Source organism: Saimiri boliviensis, chromosome 6 (assembly GCF_048565385.1).
Source record: "Saimiri boliviensis isolate mSaiBol1 chromosome 6, mSaiBol1.pri, whole genome shotgun sequence".
NCBI lineage: Eukaryota > Metazoa > Chordata > Mammalia > Primates > Cebidae > Saimiri > Saimiri boliviensis.
Window position 1 is genome coordinate 55,260,783 of NC_133454.1, and position 20,984 is coordinate 55,281,766.

Below are 20,984 nucleotides of genomic sequence, written 5' to 3' on the forward strand. Positions count from 1 at the left end.
CCTGGGGTGCAATGGTACAATTAGAACTCACTGCAGCCTCCAACTCTTGGGCTCAAGCGATCCTCCCACCTCAGCCTTCCAAGTAGCTCAGACTACAGGTGTGTCCCACACCTGGCTAATTTTTTAATTTTTTGTAGTGGAAGTCTTGCTATGTTGCTCAGGCTAGTTTCAAACTCCCAGCCTCAAGTAATCCTCCCACCTCAGGTTCCCAAAGTGTTGGGATTACAGGCAGGAGCCACCACGCCCAGCTGAAAGGTCTCTTTTCACTCTCACCTTGATCAGTTCAGTTTGGTTCAGCCTCTATTGAGTACCCACTCTGTGCTAGCTCTGGGTTGGGTGCCGGGGATGAGTAAGACATGATCCTGGTGCTTGCTTCGGCAGCACATGTACTAAAATTGGAAAGATACAGCGACAAATAGCACGGTCCTGTGCAAAGATGACATGCAAATTTGTGAGGCATCACATTAAAAAAGAAAAAGACAAGATCCCAGCCCTCGAGGGGCTGCCAGCCTAGGTTGGAAGGCAGCTTGTACAGTTGTGTTACTTGCTGTCGCTTTTTGCCTTGGATGCCATGGGGGCTCTCAGGGATGAGGGTCCCAGGAGTGTGGCAAAATAAAAAGGAGCTGGCTACTGAGGGGAGGGTGGTTGTAAGCAGGAGGTCAGGTTGGGGGACCCTGGCCAGCTGGTCTCTGGGTCAGTCACCCCCAAGGAGGTCTTTCCTCACTGTGGAATGGAAGAGGCCTTTGTTAGGGACCTTAGGGCCCATCCTCAGGCAGAGAGTGGAGGGCTCAAAGAGCACAGGCCCTGCCACCCTCCCTTCCACCTCTCTCAGAGTCCTCCCTCATCTGCCTAACTGGGATACAGGGGAACTGTCACCTTTCATGAAGCACATTCACTTCTCCTAGGTTGACAGCATCATGGAGCAAGAAGCTCCATTCAGAGAGGGCCTATGGGACCTCCCGCCTGGGCTCTTTCATAATCCCTCTTCTCCTTTCTGGCAGGTGCCCAGGACTGTGGGACCTCCCGACTGGGCTCTTTCATAATCCCTCTTCCCCTTTCTGGCAGGTGCCCAGGGCCTATGGGACTTCCTGCCTGGGCTCTTTCATAATCCCTCTTCCCCTTTTGGCAGGTGCCCAGGGTCCAAGGGTCCATGCGTGGTCTAAACCCCAAAAACCTGCTTCATGAGGATTATGGGTGTGGCTCCATCCTGTCCCCTACTTGCCTCAGGTGGTGACCTCCATTGCAGTCACTGTCATCCGGGATCCCAAGTCTCACAGGTGATGATGATGATGAACATGAAGATGATGGATGACAACTAATGATGACAACAATAAATAGCATTAATTGGCATTCAAACCCTATGTGTGTTAACTCATGGAATCACCCAACTTCCCACATCTTCAGTTTCACTTTCCTATCTCAAGACCCACCTCTTCCTCACGACTGACACCTGAGGTGGCCTCTGCCTCCATGCTGGCTGTCCATTTGAATCTCCTGGGTAGCATATTAAAAATATGTCTGTTACCAGGCACAGTGGCTCACACCTGTAATTCCAGCACTTTGGGAGGATTGCTTGAGGCCAGGAGTTCAAGATCAGCCTGAGTAAAATAGGGAGACCCCTGTCTCTACAAAACAATGATAATAAATAATAAAACTAGTCGGGAGTGGTGACAGGTGTCTGTAGCCTACTTGGGAGGCTGAGGCAAGAGGAATGCTTGTGCCCAGGAGGTCAAGGCTGCAGTGAGCTGTGATTGTGTCACTGCACTCCAGCCTGGGTGACAAAGCAAGAACTCATCTAAAAAAAAAAAAAAAAAAAAAAAAAAGCCTGTCCAGGCCCCAATCCCAATCCCAGAGGCTCTGACCCTATTGATATGGGGTGTGGCCTGATTTTTAAAAATCCCCAGATGATTCTAGGGTATAGCCTGGGTTAAGTTCTCCGTGCTCAATAGGGCCTGTGATGTATGTTGATGATGCCCTGTGGATGGTTCTCAAGCCAAGCAGCCAGGCTTGTGCCTTTCTCCATGGAGCTCAGGATGAGCTTGGATGCAAAATTGCCAGCTTAGATGAGGCCCCAGCTCCTGGAGTGTGTGTGTGCTGTGGGAAGCATGGTTAGTAGAGGCTAGGGTGAGGACATTGCCTGCAGTGTCTCATCTGGGAGTTGTTCTGGGGATGAGGAGTGGAACTACAGTCTCCCATGGAGAAGGACTTGGCCCGACTCTGCCATCAAGCCTGTAAACCAGAAGAGAAAATAGGGTCTGGGGTCCAAGAAGCCAGCACCTATGTAGAGCCTAAGGGCTGCTCTCCAGAGCATCTCAAGGATGTGCTGGTAGAGCCTCCAGCTGTGGGCACTGGTATAGAGGTGGCTCCAGAAGCAGGTCTAGCTGGCCTTCTCCTCAAGCGTTCAGAGGGCTTTCCTCCTCCAACTTTCCTACCCTTGAAAAATGCCCTTCCCATTGAACATTGAAGAACACTGGACATGGAAGGACATTCTTCAATGTCCACCAAATGCGGCTCCTGCAAACTCAGTTTGTATCCCCCTGGGGTTCTTGTTGCTTTGTGAGGGAACAGAAGCTTGTACCAGATCTAGCATCCTCCCAGGAGTCAGGCTGGTGCTACCCTTCCCCTGGGTTCCTCCCCTCCTGCTGCTCTCAGGATGTGGCCGTACCCTTGAGCATGTTGGCACATGCTTTCTGATGGTCTGATTGGGCCAAATCTTAGTTTCCTCTCTAGATTTTACCTCTCCATGTGCAGAATGAGTGTGTTGGAGTAGGATGATCTCTTTTAGAACAACCAGCGTAAGATGGCAAATTCTCAAGGCTACCTGAAATACTCTTAACACATCTCTGTCTGGAGAACTCCTACACATCCTTCAAGGGCCAGGTGACATGTCACTTCAGAACCTCCCAAACAAAATGACCCACTCCCACCCCAGGACTTTACACACAGCTCGGTAACAGCCTGTGGCCAGTACAGCACTGGCCATTTTGGAATCAGGCATACCCAGGGTTCTGAATTCTTTAGCCGGGATTCTGGGTATGGTTGTTACTGCATTGCAGTCCAAGAGCAGCCAAAAATGTGTTGTAAATGAATACGTGAATTCCTCAATTCATCAAGTTTCTCTCTTTAACCATCTGCAACCACGAGTGGGTAGAATAGGGGAGCAGAGAAAGGCCTCCATGGTCTCCAGAGAGGAGCTTCGTTCTGGGCCCACCAGCCAAGACAGGGATATGGTGGGCACATCCGGGGGGACCTTAGGCACTCAGACAGCTGCTGCTTCCAGGCCTTTGGTCCTCTTCTCTGCTGAGGGTGGCGCTGGAGGGATGGAGGCAAGGGTTGAGGTTTGGGCAGAAGGAGCCACACACAGCCTAGCAGAAAGTTTTTCCAAGGCCCAACTGGACTAGAAGACTAAGAGTGTGCCCCTGGACTCCCAGCATCCTTTGGGCCGGGATGTCTGTTAGGGAACAGCCTGGCACTGAGCCTGGGGAAGCGACTGGGTCTGGCTTCTCCAGCCCGAAGCTCCGTCCAGAGGGGTTGTGCCTGAGACTAATTGGCTTGCCCTCCTTCCGCTGCTGGAGAAAGTCTTGGCTAATTTGCCAGAACGCTCTAGTTAAATGCCAATTAGGATGTGCTGTCCACTGCTCTCTTCCAATATATTAATAATGTAATTAAGCATTTATTGCCTGCACAAATTAAAACTTAAACGGACAGCCTGGAAAACTGAGGAAGTGACCGCTTAAACGACCAATTTGCATCTCATTCGAATACCAACATCTAAACACAGCCCCTTCTAGGATGCTGGGTTTGGCCTTCCAGAGGGGGCTCAGCCAGCTGCCAACAGCTGCTGGCTTCTCCTTCGGCATGCCAACGTCTGCCCATCCAGCCCCAATCCTGGGTGTGGAGGATGTGGCCTTGCCCGCAATGGGCAGGAGGGCTTTCTGCGAAGCACCCATCTTGGCTCTATCCTTTCCACCCCCTCCCTTTCCCAGGGGTCATTTGGTGTGGATTTCAGTGAAAGGAGATGCTACCGAGTATGGGAGGTGGAGGGAGGGATGGCTGGGATGGGGCAGTCCCTGAAGCCCCTGCCACTCCCACCCCAGGATCGATTTGTCCTGCATTCCAGCCCAGGAGATGGGAAGCAGATGGTGCTGGTGCGAGAGTGGGGAGGTAACCAAGGAACAAGAAGACCTTCTCTCCAAACAACCAGCCCCCTGGAGAGAATGGGGGTGCGGGAGGGGTGGGTCTCAGGGAGAGCTTGCAGGGGATGGGCAGTATCTTCGAAACAGATGAAAGGATAAAGCTCTCAGTTCTTCTCCATCCCCAGGGACCTGTCTAACGCAGCAGGTGTGATGCCACTGGTTTTCTTCTCCAAACAGCCACGGGAAGGGACTTGGGAGGAAGAAACAGGACAGCAGAAGTGGGTGACAGGGGAACTGGAGTTTGGGGCAGGAGGTGCCCGTACCCCCAGGAGGGCTCCAGCTGGTGCAGGGCTCGCCTTCTCTGCTGTGTGCACCCCCAGCCCTCTCTCTATTCTTTTTCTTTTTCTTTTTTGAGACGGAGTCTCGTTCTGTAGCCCAGGCTGGAGTGCAGTGGCGCAATCTCGGCTCACCGCAACCTCTGCCTCCCGGGTTCTAGTTCAAACAATTCTGCTGCCTCAGCCTCCTGAGTAGCTGGGATTACAGGTTCACGCCACCATGCCCAGCTAACTTTTGTATTTTTAGTAGAGTCAGGGTTTCATCATGTTGGCCAGGCTGATCTTGAACTCCTGACCTTGTGATCCACCAGCCTTGGCCTCCCAAAGTGCTGGGATTACAGGCATGAGCCACCACACTGGGTCAGGCCTTATTTTCTTAAAGGCCTCTCTCCTGTGTCTGTGGACGCCCACCCCTCCCTCTGTGATGCTGCTGCCAATGTCCACGGTCTTCTCACTTGCCTGGAAGATGTTTCCAGGGCAGCCTGTGAGCATTCTCCCTCAGGGTCCCTGCTCCTCCTGAACCCTGGGGCCTGGGCATGGGGTGGGGGTCCTTTCCCCTCACCATCCCTCTGCACCATCCCCTCCAGCTCCACCCCTTCCCCGCCCCCACTGCCGTGGAGCAGGGCAGGGATGGGACACAAACCAGTTTGTTTTAAACACTTTATTTATAAAAAAGTACATTTTTTTTCCTCAGTACATTTTCAACCCATCATTTTTTTTTTAATACAAGTAAAAGGGGGTGATGCAAACACCCCCGGGTCAGAACCAGGAGGATCTGCTGAGCAGTTCCCAGACCAAAGGCGGAAAGGGTGACAAGACACCGAAGCAAGGTGGCGCATCACGCTCGGAGGGGAGGGGGGCAGCTTCTCCTGGATTCTTTTCATTTATACAAAAAAGGAAAATCAATTTTTTCGATCAAGAATCCCAATCCTCACAGCAGGGGTCAGAAGAGCAGCAGCACCAAGTAGGACGGGGCTCCTCCTGGCCTCACGCAGGAGCTGGGCAGTGTTGGCAGCGGTGGCGGCAGCAGAGGCCTGGGCGCCCTCACCACCCGGGCCGCAGCAGAGGGGCCTGCCTCCTGGCATCCTCGGCACTGGGCAGTGCGTGAAGACTCCCTGTGGGTGTGGGGACCTGGGGGGCACCTATCTGCCCCTCCCCAGGAGAGGGTTTTTGTTGGCAGTCAGGCTTTGGTGGTCTCTGTCTGGACTCCCAAGGCCTGGGAGCACTCCCCTCCTTCCAGGAGAGGGGACACCTGTATCTGGCTCAGCAGAGCTGCCCACACCCATCTAACACAATTCCCAGTTTCTCTGCTCTGAGGATGGCAGAAAAGTTATTGCACCAGTGACTTGGGCACATGGGGGTTGGTTGGCAGAAGGGGCACATGCCCAGGAAACAGGGCCCCTATGAGGCTCTCTTACGGCCTGAGCACTGGGCAATCATTTTTCCTTGAGGGTTTTCAGCAGGATCAGAGCATTCCTTCTGCAACATCTGTGCTGAGTGGCCCTCTGGCTGTGCACACACGTGTGTGTGTGTGTGTGTGTGTGTGTGTGTGTGTGTGTACACATGCCTGCTCGTGGGTCTGTCAGAGGTATGGTGTACCCACTATGGGCACATGTGCTGGGCTTGCAGGCCTGTGTTCACCTACTCTATGCTGCTGCTTTTCAGACCCTTCTGATAAAGGGGACTTGGATGGTTCTGTTACGCATTAGAACAATATCAAAATCTGTAAGGAAACAGGAGTATATAGGTGGTGGGGGGCAAGGACAGGGAGGGCAACAAGAGGCAGGATGAACACTGGGGAGGCCTTGGCACAATTAATACCAAGTTGATTTCATTTCCAGCAAAGCAGAAGCTCAGCTCATGCTGGGGGCACGAAGGAGAAGCTAAATGTCCTCATCTCTCTGCTGGGCCAGATCTCCCTTTTGCCAGCTGGCTGTGTCTGTGGGCCCAGCAGCAGTGCCCACCTTCCCACAAACTTGGGGCACAGAAAACCTCACATCCCTAGGCCCAAGTGCTGACCCCTGCCCCATGCGCACCCTCAGCCCAGACTGGCAGCTGTTTGGTGGGTATGCTGAGGCTGGGCCCCTGGCAAGGCAGGAACCTCTACATGGCCCATGCTACATGGACCCCAAAATTTGTGCTTTGCTTGTGGGGAGGGTGTGGAGGTGTCTTAAGGGGGAACTCAGTGCTTTGGCTGGGCTTGGGGCCTTCAAAGTCCATCACAGAATGGGGACTAGGAGGTGGCAGCGCAGGATAAAGGAGATGCAGAAGGAGATGGGGACAGGGAATGCCTCTATCAGGCAGGGCCCTGGGATTGCTTCCTGCCTGGGGAAAAGGGGACCAAGCAGAGGGGCCAGAGTGGTGTAAGGTGGGATGGGGCAGTGATGTAATGTGGAAAAGGTCCCCTGGCCTGGGGGACACTAATACTGCTGGGAGAAGCAGCCCAGCTCCTCCACCTCCCTCTGCCCTGTGGCTGGAAAGACCCCATCATCTCCTCCCCTAACTCCACTCCATCCAATACCCCAAATGTGTGGAGCGGAGAGCCGCACCAGGGCTGGCATGGCTTCAGACTTCTGCTACGTGGCTACTGGGCGGCCTGGGCTGGGGCCAGGGCAGTGAGGGCCAGACAACGATGGCCCATCTGCTGGGCCCAGCGTTGCTGGGGCAGAGATGAAGCTGGCTGGGGGTTCAATAGCAGCACCAGGGAGGGGAGGGGTGGGGCTGGGGGGCTCCCTTAGGAAGCTTATGGCAGGATGGGCTAGTGCCCGTGGGGCACAGAGTGGTCTGCCTCCCTCCTCCCCAACACTTGCAATCCTGCAGAGACCCTGACACCCTGGGCTGAGTCAACTAGAATCTCAGTGGGCAGGCATGAAAGGCTGAGAAGCCCACCTTGCCATCCCAGGGTCTCTCCCATGGGCATGCCCATCTGGAGTGCCGAGGGATCTGGGAGCAGATGGAGGAACTGAGGCACTTTGAGCTGGGGGACTGAGAGAGGGCTGGGCGGGTCTTCCTCCATTACATACACGGGAAGACCCAGTCTGGGGTGGCTGATAGGAACTCAATGTCCCATTTAAGGAGGGAATCTGCACTCAAAGGGAGGGCTTCTCCCAAGCCCTCCCCCATCCCAGAATGGCTGGGATGAGGGTGGCTGAGCAGGGGTGGCTGAGCAGGAAGTGGCCTAGTGACCCCACCTCCCTCACTTTCTGTGAGGCCCGAGACTTTGACAGTGCTCTTTGTGTGTGAGGTGTTGTCTGGACTCCTTGGTCCCTCCGACTGTGTTTGCAGAGATTCTGCCATGAGGGCTTCCTGCTCCACTGCCCTCCAGGTGGACGCTTCTTCACCTCTAACCCCTGCAGGTGGTTGCCCCTGGGATCCCAGCTCTGACTAGCCAAGACAGCCAAGTGTTGCTAGACGAGGGAGAAATCGGAGAAACCTCCATGCTGTCTGAAGCAGTTTGGGGCAGGCCTGAGATCCTCGGGTGGAGGCAACCGAGGCCCAGTCTCAGCTGTCTCTGGAAGCTTCTAAAGGCTGCCCCCATTCTCAGCTTAAAGGGGGAACGACATGGAAATAGATGGGTAGGCCTTGGGCAGTGTCTGGATGGGGCAGGACATGGGGCCCCGGGGAGAGCAGGCAGAGAGGAGTAGTGTGTGCACACGTCAGCAGAGGCAGACAGCAGGTCTGGGCTGGAGCCCACCTGGAGCCACTTATGGAGTGGGCGCATTTTGGGTAAACAGGGGACAAATCAGAGCTAGGCCAACTCCACTCTGTGGGCCAATGAGGAAAAAAAATGTAAAACCACCCTTAGCAGGAAAACACTGCCCAAGGCCCCGCTTAACAAACAAGACTCCCTGGGAACTGGGGAGAATCCGGCCCCCTCCCCCTACCTCTTGGGTGCACCGGCTGTCTAGAACCAACGAGGTCCAAACTCCCGGCTGCATCAGCTTTCGCTGGCGGGTGTTGGGTTCCCTCTCCCCGGGAGGAGCAGCATCTGGGGGTGTGGGGGGCTTTTCCTCTCAGAGCCCCTTAAGCCCTCCACCCCCAGTGAAGAAACACAAATTCCAGTGTTGGGGGGTGGGGAGGCTGGCTCCCTCAACCCTGGAGGGATGCCCAGGTACACAAGACAAGAACAGGGCTCCCTACACAGAGGGCAGGCGGGTGGGGCCGGTAAAGGGAAGATACGGTAACACTAAAGCCACAGTGGAACACAACACCATGGGGAAGGGCTGAGGAGGAGGAAATCAAACACAAAGCCAGTCACGGCTGCCTGGGCTCCCCTGGCCCCCCAGGAGTTCGGGGCTGGCTGTGGGCAGCTGGGCAAGTCTCTGTTCAGCTCCCGGAGTGGGAGGTGGGGGGTGGGCAGGGGGCGTGCGGGAGGGGCCGGGGAGAAGTGGGAACAGACAGAGGCTCTGGAAGTGGGGCTACACGTACCACTCCTTCTTGGAAATGAAAGACCCGTCGTTCTGAGAAACCATGTTCTCAGCCAAGTCCAGCTGCTCAGGGTCATACTGGTAGCCCAGAGTCCGGTCTCCGTAGCCGTCCTGACGGGCCTCGGCCTCATCCACGGTGAAGTAGGGCCGCTTGGCATCCTCGTCATATTTGGGGTGGGGGCCGCCCACCTTACGCTCGCCCCCTCCACCGCTCTCCTCCTCCTCCTCCTCCTCATAGCTGCTTCCACCCAGTGGGCCAGCCTTCTTCTCATCGTCTGAGTCGTCCGGGTACTGCAGGTTCTGTGCCATCGGCGGGTGGTGCTGGGGGATGCCCGCCTTGCTGTAGCCGTTGCCGTACACGTGCTTCTTGGTGCTGTAGTCACCCTTGAAGGTGTGCCGGCGCCGACGCAGGGCGACCACGATCCCGCCGACCACAATCAGCACCAGCAGGACGCTGCCCGCCACGCCCCCAATGATGGCCGTGGGCACCGGCCCGGCGCGCCGCCCATGTTCGGGAGGAGACGGGGTGTAGGGGAATTCTGGGTGAGGAAACGAGATGGAAGGGACAGCGTCAGAGTGTGCTCCTGGGGTGCTGAGGGGGTGGGAGGGAGGCAGGGAAGCAGGGAAAGGAGAGGCCAGGAAGGACAGGATGCCTGCATGCCCAGTTTCAGCAGCTCCAGTTTGAGGCCCGTCAGCACCCTACCCCTCCCAGAGCCCAACCATGCTGCAGCGTTGGTAGCTGGAGTGACAAACAGGCAGGAGGAGAGGCAGAAGGCAGTACCCACAGCACCAGGGTCGTCCATCCCCACTGTCCTCGGTGTGGTGCGGACCCAGCTCAGCCCCCCTTCACGGTGCAGTGAGACATGTGTGCCAGCACCAGCTTCAGCACAGTGTCCATTTGATGCCATTCCCTGCCGGAACCCTGAGGAGGTATGCCATTCATTCTCATCGGATATCCGAGGAGCCGAGGCTTACAGAGGTTAAAGAACTTGCCCGAGGCCACCTGGCAATGATGCAACGTTGCTTCTCCTGCACGTAGAATGTGTGCAAATGTCACCAACCCCTTCTGCCAGACACCTGGTAGTCACTGTGCCCCGACACCATCGCCTTGGCTTCCAGACCCAGAACCAGGAACCAGTTAGGTGTTGTGCCCCTGATTTTGTCTGCCTGCAGGGCACAGGGAAGACAGGCTCCCAGGCACTGGCCTGGAGATGCCCTGTGAGTGCCAATCAGCTGCCAAGGTGCCAGAAACCAGAGCTGTGGCTCTTGGCTGTGGTCTGGCCCTGCAGGGCAAGGTGGGGGCCTGGTGGTGCTGCCAGCCTGGGTTACAAGCGTAAGACACCAGCATGGCAGGGCACAGGTACGGGGCAGGGACGGCAGAAATAGGGGTGGAAGTGCATGCCTGCATGTGTGTGTGGTAATGTTGAATACATACAAGTGAGCATGTGAACAGGCACACACTCTTGCCATCACAGCAAGCCCACCAGTCAGGGAGCACATGCCAGGAGGGCCCATGGGCCTGTGCCGACGTGACGAATATGAGTCTGCAAATCTACGCTCCGTGGACATAGCCGCAACGAAAGGTGAGAAGCAGAGAAAGGAGGCAGGTGGGACGGGAGAGAAGGCTGGGTGGGTGGCTTTCTATGCCAGCGGGGCCGGACGGCAGTACTGTTCTCTGGCCAACGCTGCCCCTTCCCTTTCCTTACAGGGCTTGGGAATGTGGCTGAAGCCAGGGCCAAGCCACCGGCCAAAGAAGCCCTAAGGTGAGGCGAAGGGAGACGGTTCCTGGCACCGCCACATGGTGGCACCGGAGACCACAGCTGACCTCGGTCAGAGGCCTGGACTGTGGGTCTAGGGCAAGCCCAGAAGGCTGACCTCAGCCACTCAGGCCCTCCTCTCTCCAGGCCCACGTAAAAGGCCAGGAAAGGGCCGGTTTGTGCATGTGCTGCTGCCAGCTCACTCTCTGATTCAGTATCTCTCACTCCATGGGAATCACGCTCCTCCCCTGGGCCCGCTCCCTCCTCCCAGGGTGTGTGTGGGGTGCTGTCTCACTGGCCGGGGCAGGCTGCAGCAGGGTGGAGATTCTAGGAAGAGGAAAGGCCTTCCAGGAGTTCGGGCTGGAAGGGCTGACGAAAACAGGGGGCCCAAGGAAGGGGAGGACACTCACTCTCCCAAGGTCATGAGGCTGAGCTGGGACAGCCCAGAGGCTCCTGCACTCGGGGGCGCTGGCGGAGGAGCACTGCCATGGAGGACTCTGCTCCCCACCTGCCACCACTGTCTTCTGTGCAGGTCAGCTGGCAGCTGCCAGTACATACTCATGGGATCTTTGTCCTGATTGCCTGTCTCTGCGGCAGCCTCCCTGGAACCTCAAGCGTCTCCCGGCTCACCAGGTCTCATCTGGTTACTGCCCTCAGAAGGGCCCCACAACTGCTCCCCGTGGGAGCAGCCTCCACCAGGGGCACCCCAGAGGCAGCTGGGAGGAACCTAGCCTCCTCTGTACTCAGCCTGCCTGCCCCTCCTTGGTTCTTACCCGGTTCTCACCCAGATCTGAATGATTTCTCCTGTCTCCACCTGTCTTCCTGTCTTCATCCATTCCTCCAATCAGCAAACATACTGAGCCTCTATCCTGCTAGTCATGGGATACGAGAAACTGACAGCCTCGCCGGGCAAGCAAAGGACACTCAGAGACAGCACGTGAAGATGTCAAGGGAACTGGCAGGCAAGTGCAGGGTGCAGGGCAATGAGGTGGTGTGTCTTGGCATTAGAGAAGGTTTCTTGGAGGAGGCAGGACTTGGAGAGGCCAGTAGAATAAGGAAGCATCCTGATGGAGGGAGCTGCCGTTTTTCTGAAACATGTTATTGTATTGTCCCTTGCCTTCCAATACAAGATTCACTGGTCCTCGGCTTTCTCTCTGAGTGCTATCTCTGGCTGCGCTGCTCCTCTCTGCTCCAGCTATCTCACTGGATGCTCTGTCCTGGGACCCTCAGCCATGACCCTCTGCTTTCTTTCCTAGCGACAGACTGGTTTCAGTTTCAGGAGTCACCCTTATTCTGCTGGCTCTCCAAATTATTTAGGGTACATAGCTCTTGCCCAACTCTGGGACTGTATCTCCACAGCATCTCCCAAACTGTGGCCCATGGAACCTCAAACCATTGACTCACAGGGTCACCAAAAATACAGGGGTGGAAATATTGGCTTAGACAAGCATCAGAGCCAGTCACCTTCTCATGCACACTGTGAACTATTAGAGAGACGCGCCAAATGCCATGTTTCCCAACATATTGGAGAATGAACCCCGAACCCCCTGCTCCCAAGACAGTCTCACGTAACCGGTATTTAGGCAGACACAGTAGAAAAACTGACCTCTAACACATCCTTATCTGGAATTCTCACCACCACTTCAAAACCCATCTGTGCCAACCTGGTTTGCCATCTTCCTTCCAAACCCTCTTCATTTGACAAAACTCCCTGCCTCCACTGCCACCAGCATGCAACTGAGGCCAAGTTTTACTGCTGTGGTCCACTCCTAAATCTCCCACTTTCATTTGGCCTCTGCCTGCCTTGAGTCACCCCACCCACAGTCACCAGGTTAATCTACTGTGTAGACATGACCACTCCCTTTCTGAAAGACCAGCAATGGCTCCCCAACTGCCAGTCGGGCTGTGCCGTCTGGCTTCAAAGCTTCCCTCATGTAACCTTATCTTGGGTTTGGTCAACTCACCTTCCCTGCCATCCCTGTCATCCAAGTTGGTCCTTACTGTAAGCCTTTACTCATGCAGTTTGCCCCACCAGGAATGCCTGTCCTCATCCTCCCTCCCCGCCTGTTGCAATTCTCCAGCCCCTTCTTCAGGAGCCTTCTCTTCTCCAGTTTACCCTGGTCTTTTTCTCGTTCGAATTTCTATGTACTAATGGTCTCCACCTCTTATTCTGGTTGCAACAATTGCTAAGGTCATTTCATTAATCACATACCGAGGTAGCATAGTAAAGCCTGTATAAATTGCAAATAAATGCAAATTAGAATTTCCCATGGCTGGCTGTGGTCCTTCTGCCAGTTTTCAAATGGCTGAAGTTCTCTTCTGTAGGAATGAGGACGGGGCTGAGGAAGTGGCAGCCTCATGATCATTTGGGATTGTCTTGTTTCAGGGTGCTGCAGTAGTCTATACGCTCACTATGGTTGCTTTGTGCTTTCTTCAACAGCAGAGATCCAATAAAAAATAAAGTTCTCCTATATTTTCCTCAACTATGTTGAATTTTCTGGACCTCTCAAGCCACATCATTGCAGTATGGTAGAGGGTATGGTCTTATCTGTTTCACAAGAATGCCTGGTGTCCCAGACTAGTTTGTAAGTTATAATTCAAAATGCAGGCCGGGCGCAGTAGCTCATGCCTGTAATCCCAGCACTTTGGGAGGCCGAGGCAGGCAGATCACCTAAGGTCAGGAGTTCAAGACCAGCCTGACCAAAATGGTGAAACCTTGTCTCTACTAAAAATACAAAAATTAGCCAGGTGTGGTAGTGGGCACCTGTAATCTTAGTTACTTGGCAGGTTGAGGTAGAATTGCTTCAACTTGGGAGACAGAGGTTGCAGTGAGCCAAGTTTGTGCCTTTGCACTTCGGCCTGGGCAACAGAGTAAGACTCTGTCTTAAAAAAAAAAAAAAAAAAAAAAAAAAAAAGCACATTGAACCTGAACCTCTTTTTACCATCTCCATCACTACCACCCTGATCCAAAATACCCTCATCTCTCACCTGGATTATTGATTGCAATAGCTACCTAACTGCTTTCTTGATTCTACCCTTTCCCTCTGTGGACTGTTTTCCACACAGCAGCCAGACAAATCCTGTTAAAGTGTAAGTCACATCTGCTCAGAGCCCTCCAATGACTCTCTCTAGAGGCTTAACACCCTCTGTGTGCCCCACACCCTGCCCCACCTCTGAAGTCATCTGCTCCAGCTTTCCTGCAGGCTTGCCCCGCTCCTGGGACACACTGCACACACTGCTCTGCCTGCTGGAAGCTGCTTCCCCAGGGTCCCCAGGTTCACTCCTTCACCTCCTTTGGGACCCAGCTCAAATAGTCCCTTCTCATTAAGACCTTTCCCAATTACCGTATTTAAAACTGCAGCTTACAAGCCTACTCCACCTGTGCTGTCCCCGGCACTTGGGAGCCCCTTACCCCGCTCTTTTTTTTACCCTCCTCAATTTCACCTTCAACATTACTAGTACTTTTTTTTTTTTTTTTGAGACAGGGTCTCACTCTGTTACCCAGGCTGGAGTGCAGTGGTGCAATCTCAGCTCACTGCAACCTCCTCCTCCCCAGTTCAAGCAATTCTCCTTCCTCAGCCTCCTGAGTAGCTGGGACTACAGGCTCGTGCCACCATGCCTAGCTAATGTTTGGATTTTTAGTAGAGATGGGATTTCACCATGTTGGCCAGGTTGGTCGTGAACTCCTGACCTCATGATCTGTCTGCTAGGCCTCCCAAAGTGCTGGGATTACAGGTATGAGCCACTGCGCCCGGCCTGCATATTTTTAGAAAATGTATTTTATGTATTGTTTTTCCTCCTATGCTAAAACATAACCTCCACAAGGATAGGGACTTTGTCTGTTTTGCTCATGGATTTATACCAAGCACCTAGATTGCCTGTCACGTGGACAGTGTTCAAGAAATATTTGTTGAATGACAGAATGAATTCTCTAATGGCAAGATGATGTCTTAGAGATGAGCCTTGCTCTAGGCATAGAAAGTATGCACGAGAGACTCAAATAAACCTGCCCGGGGCCCACTGGGACCTTGTTTCTCTGGAGTGGCTGACAGGAGGAGTGGTGTGGTGGCTTGGGACCAGATTATACTAGGTTTCTTTCTCCTCCAGGCCTTCTGTTTAATTTTTTTTCCTTAAGTTACTCCTCCTCCCCGCCACCCCGCCGCACCCACTGCCACTCTTTCTTTTGAGACAGAGTCTTGTGCCAGCACCTGGGCTGGAGTGCATTGGCGTGATTATCAGTTCACTGCAACCTCTGCCTCCCAGACTCAAGCAATTCTTCTGCCTCAGCCTCCTGAATAGCTGGGGCTACAGGCACACACTGCCACATCTGGCTAATATTTTGTAGAGACGGGGTTTCACAATATTGGCCAAGCTGGTCTCAAATTCCTGATCTTGAGTCATCTGTCCACCTCGGCCTCCCAAATTGCTGGGATTACAGGTATGAGCCACCTCGCCTGGCCAACTTTTTTCCCTAAGTCCTAAGGAGGTTTACTGTTTCTTGGGATCTTTTGGGATCAAATAGAACCCTGGTTATTTTGGCTACTTTAGGGCTGGGCCTGTGTAGTAGCAGCAGAATGGCTGGGATGACCTCCCAGCATCAAAGACTTCCGAGTGAGGGACAGAAGAAAGGAGAAGCATGGGGAGCTAACTCATTTGCAAGCAGAAGGGGCTGTCTGGAGTGGAGTGGAGCGCCCTCCCCTCACCCTCCATCCCTCCAGCTGTTACACTCAGCCAGTAGCTCCTGTCTCTGTGCCAGCAGCAGAGCTGCAAGGGCCGCAGCTGGGAGGAGAGAGAAGAGCCAGGCCGCGGGGTCATTCGTGTTTGCTGGCGGGGGCCCAGCCACCCTCCCTCACATCCTCTTGCAAAGGGAGCAGCTTGGCCCCATTCCTGAAGTTGTCGCCTCTCTTCTGGGGTCCCAGGCTGGCCAGGACAGTGGGGAGGTGGGGGCTCTGTATGCCTTTGGGGTCTTGGTTCTCTGACTGAGGTGGGTGGGCTGGTGCTGGGGCTTTGGATAGATCTGAGGTGGAGAGAAGTGTTAGGGCTATAGTCTAGATCTAGGATCTGGAGGTTTGGGGTCAAAGAGAATGTTTAGGCTTGCCTCCAAAACCAATGCCTGGCACTTCCTCAGGCAGGAAATGCTCCGGCATCAGATTAGGCCTAGAAGCTGTAAGAACTACAACTCCCAGCATGCAGTGCAGCCAGCCACAGGGAGAGTGGGGAGGCCTGAGGTCCACCTCTGGGAGGCCCTTCTGTCCATCTGCAGCTGCAGCAGCTGTGCATCGTGTCAGACCATCAGACAGGGCCGCGGCAAGCTGGGGGGGAACCGAATCCTCCCAGAGGCACAGATGCAGCTGCCTTCTCAGACCTCCTGACAGACTGCCATTCACCGGCTCAGAGAATGGCACACTGCCACGACACAGCCACGGGCTCCACATGCACACTCAGCATACAGATGTAGCCTGCTCACACTGGTTCACATGTACATGCCCAGAGACACATGTCTATTCCATGGCTGAGCATGCACACTTGCAGGCTCACACTTGCCTCCCTTCCGGGACACCGGGCTTCAAGGCCCGCAAGTCTGGGTCTGAAGAACTCCAGGCCTGACAAGCAGACTGTGACACTCACCCACAAGGGATGAGCCCGGGGTTCACTGGGAAGGTGAGTTGGGACAGATGCCCTGCACCCTGGGATGGGAGTGGGGATGGACATCCTACACCCTGGCAGCCTCCCTGCCCCGGTGTTGCGAGTGGCGAGAGGCTGGGTCCCAGCTAGAGAGGCTTGGCCTCTCTCCTCCCGACACTCTCAGAGATAGAGGCTGCCTCATTTGGTTTTTTCAGTCTGGTTGAGGCCACATCCTGGGTCCCTCCCCACCTTGGCATTACCCCGGAGGGAGGAGGGAGGGAGCTTCGTTTTGTGACCACTGGGCCCACCCCATGAAACTGCTCCTTAGTGTAAGGGCTTCTGAAAGGGCTTCTCTGGGGCCTGCGCCCAAGGAAGTACACGCAGATTCTGCCGGGTTCATCTCCTCGGTGCCCCTATTGCCACAGCCACAGTCTGGGCCTATTGTTTCCCACTAGGGAGTCGCTCATGGTGGCAGCTCCTAACAGGTGTCCCGGTGCCAGCCACACAGCTCCCCCAGAATGCTCAGGCTAACTCACACACCTCGCCACGGTACTTCCTGGCTCAGAGCTCTCAGAGACTCCCTGTAAGTCTCTGAACTCCCAACAGAGAGAACACCTTGTTCTTTCCTCCCTGCCTACTCCGCTCCAGCCATTTTCCTTCCCATGCTTCCCCTGCCTGGGCACCCCGCCCTCCAGCCCCGACTACTCACCCATCTCCCAGCAACCACCCGGTGTTCCCTCCTTGGGGATCCAGGGCCCCAGGAAGCCTGTGCCAAAGCGAGTCTGCGCAGGTGTGCAGTGGCCCGGCACACACGTGTTCTGCACACGCATGTCTCTCCAGCACACCCTCTGCTGCCCACCTTCTGCCCTGCTCCAGTTGCTCCTCATTTCCCTTTCCAGATGTGCCCAGGGCAAAGTTATTACCAGAACGAATGGCCAGAATGAAAAATTAAATTTCCACTTATCCCTCTCGCTCATGCATTCTCTCCGGGCCAGTGGGGCTTGGAGCAAGGGCACGGCTGTGCCCTGCAGGATGGGCTCCCCAGAGAATATGGCAGGCACTGGCCGATGTGGGATGGAGGGTGGTGAGGTCAGCTGCTGCTTGGAAATTGCCTGAGAGCAGAAGAACAAACAGCCCTGAGAAGGCTCAGGTCACCTCCCTGAGTCCTCTGGAGAGGCTGAGAGACCCTTCCGAGGGAGGCCAGCCACTCAGCTCCAGGGCCTATCGATGAATGACTCAGTGAGTGTCACACATCCCTGGCTCCTGCCTAACAGGCTGTCAGCAGGAGCCATGTTGTGTCCCTCTTCCAGCTGGGACCCTGGACGGTCGGGCCCTCCAACACCACTCACATGTTGGTAGTCCACCATCAGGGAAGGTATCACCACACAGGGAGTACTGCCTGATTGTAAGAAGCCTGAGACGAGTGTGATTATCTTCATATTAGAGGTTTGGAGGCTGAGGTTCAGAGAGCTGAAGAAGTTGCTCAAGGCCACACAGCTAGGAAGAGCCAGTGTGTGAACACGCAGGCCAGGTCTGTGCTGTGCACCATGTGACAGTGCCTCTGAGGAGTGGACATGCTCCCTATGACCACTCCACATGGAACACAGGCTCTGCCCTTCCCGCTTCCCCTTGACTCCGCCAGCATCTCAGGGCTGGGGCTTGGACATCCATGAAGCTCCTTTTGAGCCCTACTCAGACATTCCCTGCTGGGGAGAAGTGTGGGACGCTGGCCCCTTCTGCCTGCCAACCCGTGAGAACCCCCAGCCCTCACCGGAGGGCTGGGATGCCTCAGCCTTCCCCAGGCTCCAACCCTGATGCTCCTCCTCCTACAACCAGCCTCAGGGCCGAGGGCAGGGACTGCAGACAGCGGCAAGTGGCTCTACACTCCTGCCCCCTGATGACAGAGGTGACAGAATGGCCCTGAGGACAGGGAGGCACAGACCCTGGACAGGTTTGCCTGGCTCTTTCTGCAGCTGTGCCCTAAATGTACCCACAGATGAGGTCTCCACTCCCGAGACACTGGCTCAGAGCTCATGAATCCTCATGGCTTGTCCAAGCTTTGTGGCTGGAGCCCAGGAACTGCCGGCCAGTCTTCTGTGTCCCTGAGGTCACCTTCTATACATGTTACTTCCTATATCTCAGTCACAGTGTGACGCCACTTCCTCTTCAAGGACACTCTTTCTGTCACTTTGTCACCCGGCAGCTAGCTCAGGTCCACTGTAGAAGACACTCCCCCATGTGAAGTTGTGATGACAGTTTACCCCTGTGTTGACCTGTGTTGATGCTTCCATTCATAATAATGATAATGATGGCGGTCAGGGTGATAATCACAGAGCACTGGCCATTTATTGACACGCTGGTCTGTGCTAGGTACTTGACCTACATCATGTAGAATTCTGACAGCAGCCCTTCAAGGCACATCATACTGTCCCCGTTTTACAGATGAGGGCCAGAATCACAGCTGTCTGACATCACCCCATGTTCCTTTCATGTCCCAGGTGAAGTCTCTCCTCAGAACCTCCTAGCCCTTGTTTTCCCTTTGCCTGGATGGGTAAGTTGACAGAAAGCACCACGGCTTTGGGCTACATCTTTGCTTTCTCTCCAGTCTCCCTGCTTGAGGTAAGCCTCACTTTCCGGCCCATGAAGAGATCCTCAACCTCAGGTGCAGAGCTTGGAGATGAGCTCCACCTGCAAACGTATCCCCACCAAGCCAGCATCCGGTGGTGTGCTCTGCTGGCAGATCCTTGGGCAGGCGCTATTGGCCCGTATAATAGCATCTATGTCAACAGCACTTCCTTCTTCCCTCCCAGAGCCTCCCTCCTGCCCCTCTCTGATTGGGAGTCACCCCGACTGTCTCATTTACATCCTTAAATGAAAGAAAGAGAAAAGCAAAGCAAAACCAATGGCCAGCGCTCAAGGGAGAACCAGAGAAGCAGGAAAAGGAGATAAACTTCCTGTAGTGGCACCACCCGAAGGTGAGGGATGTGGGTGGCAAAGGAACCCGTAGGTGTGGGGAGGCTGGGAGGATGCAGCTTCCTACCTGTGATATTGACCTCCACCTGGCCTGAGCGTGTGCCGATGGAGTTGGTGGCCTCACAGATGTAGGTCCCTGCCAGGCTATAGTTGATGGGTCCCTTGAAGAAGAGGGTTCTGTTCTGGGCCTCCACACCCTTGGGGAGAGAGCCATTCAGCCTGTGGGAATTGGCAGACACAGTGTAGGGTTACGACTCTCCAGCCTCGAGAAGCTGTTCCTGTGTCACCCACTTGGCTCCAGGCCCCCCAGACCTTTGCTGAGCTTGTGTGGTTGGGTCTGTCTTGGAAGGTAGAAAATAACCTTTTGCACTTGGCAGTTTTATATTATTTAGCTTTTCATATTTGGTCATAATATGGGAATATAGGCAGGCTAGGTAGGTACTGGTCCCACTTAACAGATGAAACCTGAGGTTCAAGGCCTGGGAAACACAGCTGGCAGACAGCAGCATGGGAACTCCAGCCACATCTCAGGACTCCTGGTGTAGTGCTCTTTCTACTTCCTACTCACATCTCCTGGTTGTTGGTCCTTTGTCTCCTAGGCAGCTGGTTAATAACACAGATGCTTGGGTTATAACTCCAGATCTCCTGGAGCAGAACCACTAGGGCAAAGGCCTGGGAATCTGTATTTAACAAGCCACTCAGGTAACGAGATAGGAACTATGTTCCATTCCACTACTTTGTGTTTTTGCTGGGAATGTTGCAGGACATTTTCATGTGGGAAGTGATTTGCAAATGTGCCAAGGACAGGACAGGGGATCTTCTTCCTTTCTCTGATCTCCGAGGCCACAAACTATTCTGCTGAACCGAGCAGCTCCTGAGTCCGCAGAGCTGAACCTGGCCAGCAGGCTCTGCCCACTCACACCTGCAGAAGCACTTCTTAAAAAACTTTTTTGAGACAGAGCCTCGCTCTGTTGCCCAGCCTGGAGTGCAATGGTGTGATCTCAGCTCACTGCAACCACTGCCTCCCAGGTTCAAGCGATTCTCCTGCCTCAGCCTCCCGAATAGCTGGGATCATAGGCACGTGCCACCACACTTGGCTAATTTTTGTATTTTTTGTAGAGATGGGGTTTCATCAAGTTGGCCAGGCTGATCTTGAACTCCAAACCTTGTGATCTACCCACCTGGGCCTCCCAAAGTGCTGGGATTACAGGCATGAGCCACTGCATCTGGCTTCAGAAGCACTTTTTATTCCAGGAAGTGGAGGATCATAGGTAGGGCATACCAGGGCCCTCTGGTTTCCCGGAAAAAGGGGACAGACTCCTTCTGGGCAGCTGTCTCCTGGCCATACATATCAACCTTCTTCTTGGTTCCCCATATCCCTGGCTTTCTGTGTGTTCCATCCAGCTCTTCTCTGGGAATAGCCTTGGCCCGGGTTGTCAGAGCCGGCTGGAGGGGAGACAGGACCCTTCTAGGGTCAGGCGAAGACCATGAGGCCAAGAATGGGATGATGGGCTGCAGGGTGCATGCTCCATGAGCACGGGCGTTCTGGGCTGGCTGCTGTCTCCTCCCCAGGAATCTGGGGGTGCCAGAGAGAAGGAATAGGAACAAAGAAAGAGCTGAGATGCTCCAAAACACCAGCTTCCCTGTGGGTACCTCAATAAAAATAAATACTGGGGGCTTGGGGTGGGAGTGACTCAGGCTGAATCACCAAAGGAAAATGACGAAACTCTT

The 20,984-nt window shown here is 54.6% G+C and overlaps 1 protein-coding gene and 1 non-coding gene across 3 annotated transcripts in view; one reads left to right on the top strand and one right to left on the bottom strand.

Moving 5' to 3' along the window:
- Window positions 1-365: 365 nt before the first annotated feature.
- Window positions 366-471, top strand: LOC120364784 (U6 spliceosomal RNA). The gene has a single exon (XR_005579926.1). It is a non-coding gene; the product is annotated as a U6 spliceosomal RNA (small nuclear RNA).
- A 4,646-nt stretch (window positions 472-5,117) lies between these two features.
- The window catches only part of NECTIN1 (nectin cell adhesion molecule 1), a 67,020-nt gene continuing 51,153 nt past the window's right edge, over window positions 5,118-20,984 (bottom strand). Inside the window, exons 5-6 of one of the 2 annotated variants that reach the window (XM_003923594.4) lie at window positions 19,321-19,472; window positions 5,118-9,437 (exon numbers count right to left, since the gene is read on the bottom strand). In XM_003923594.4, the coding sequence (XP_003923643.1) occupies window positions 8,890-9,437; window positions 19,321-19,472 (700 nt within the window). In that variant the 3' untranslated portion in view covers window positions 5,118-8,889. The other variant, XM_074400734.1, reaches the window with a different exon arrangement.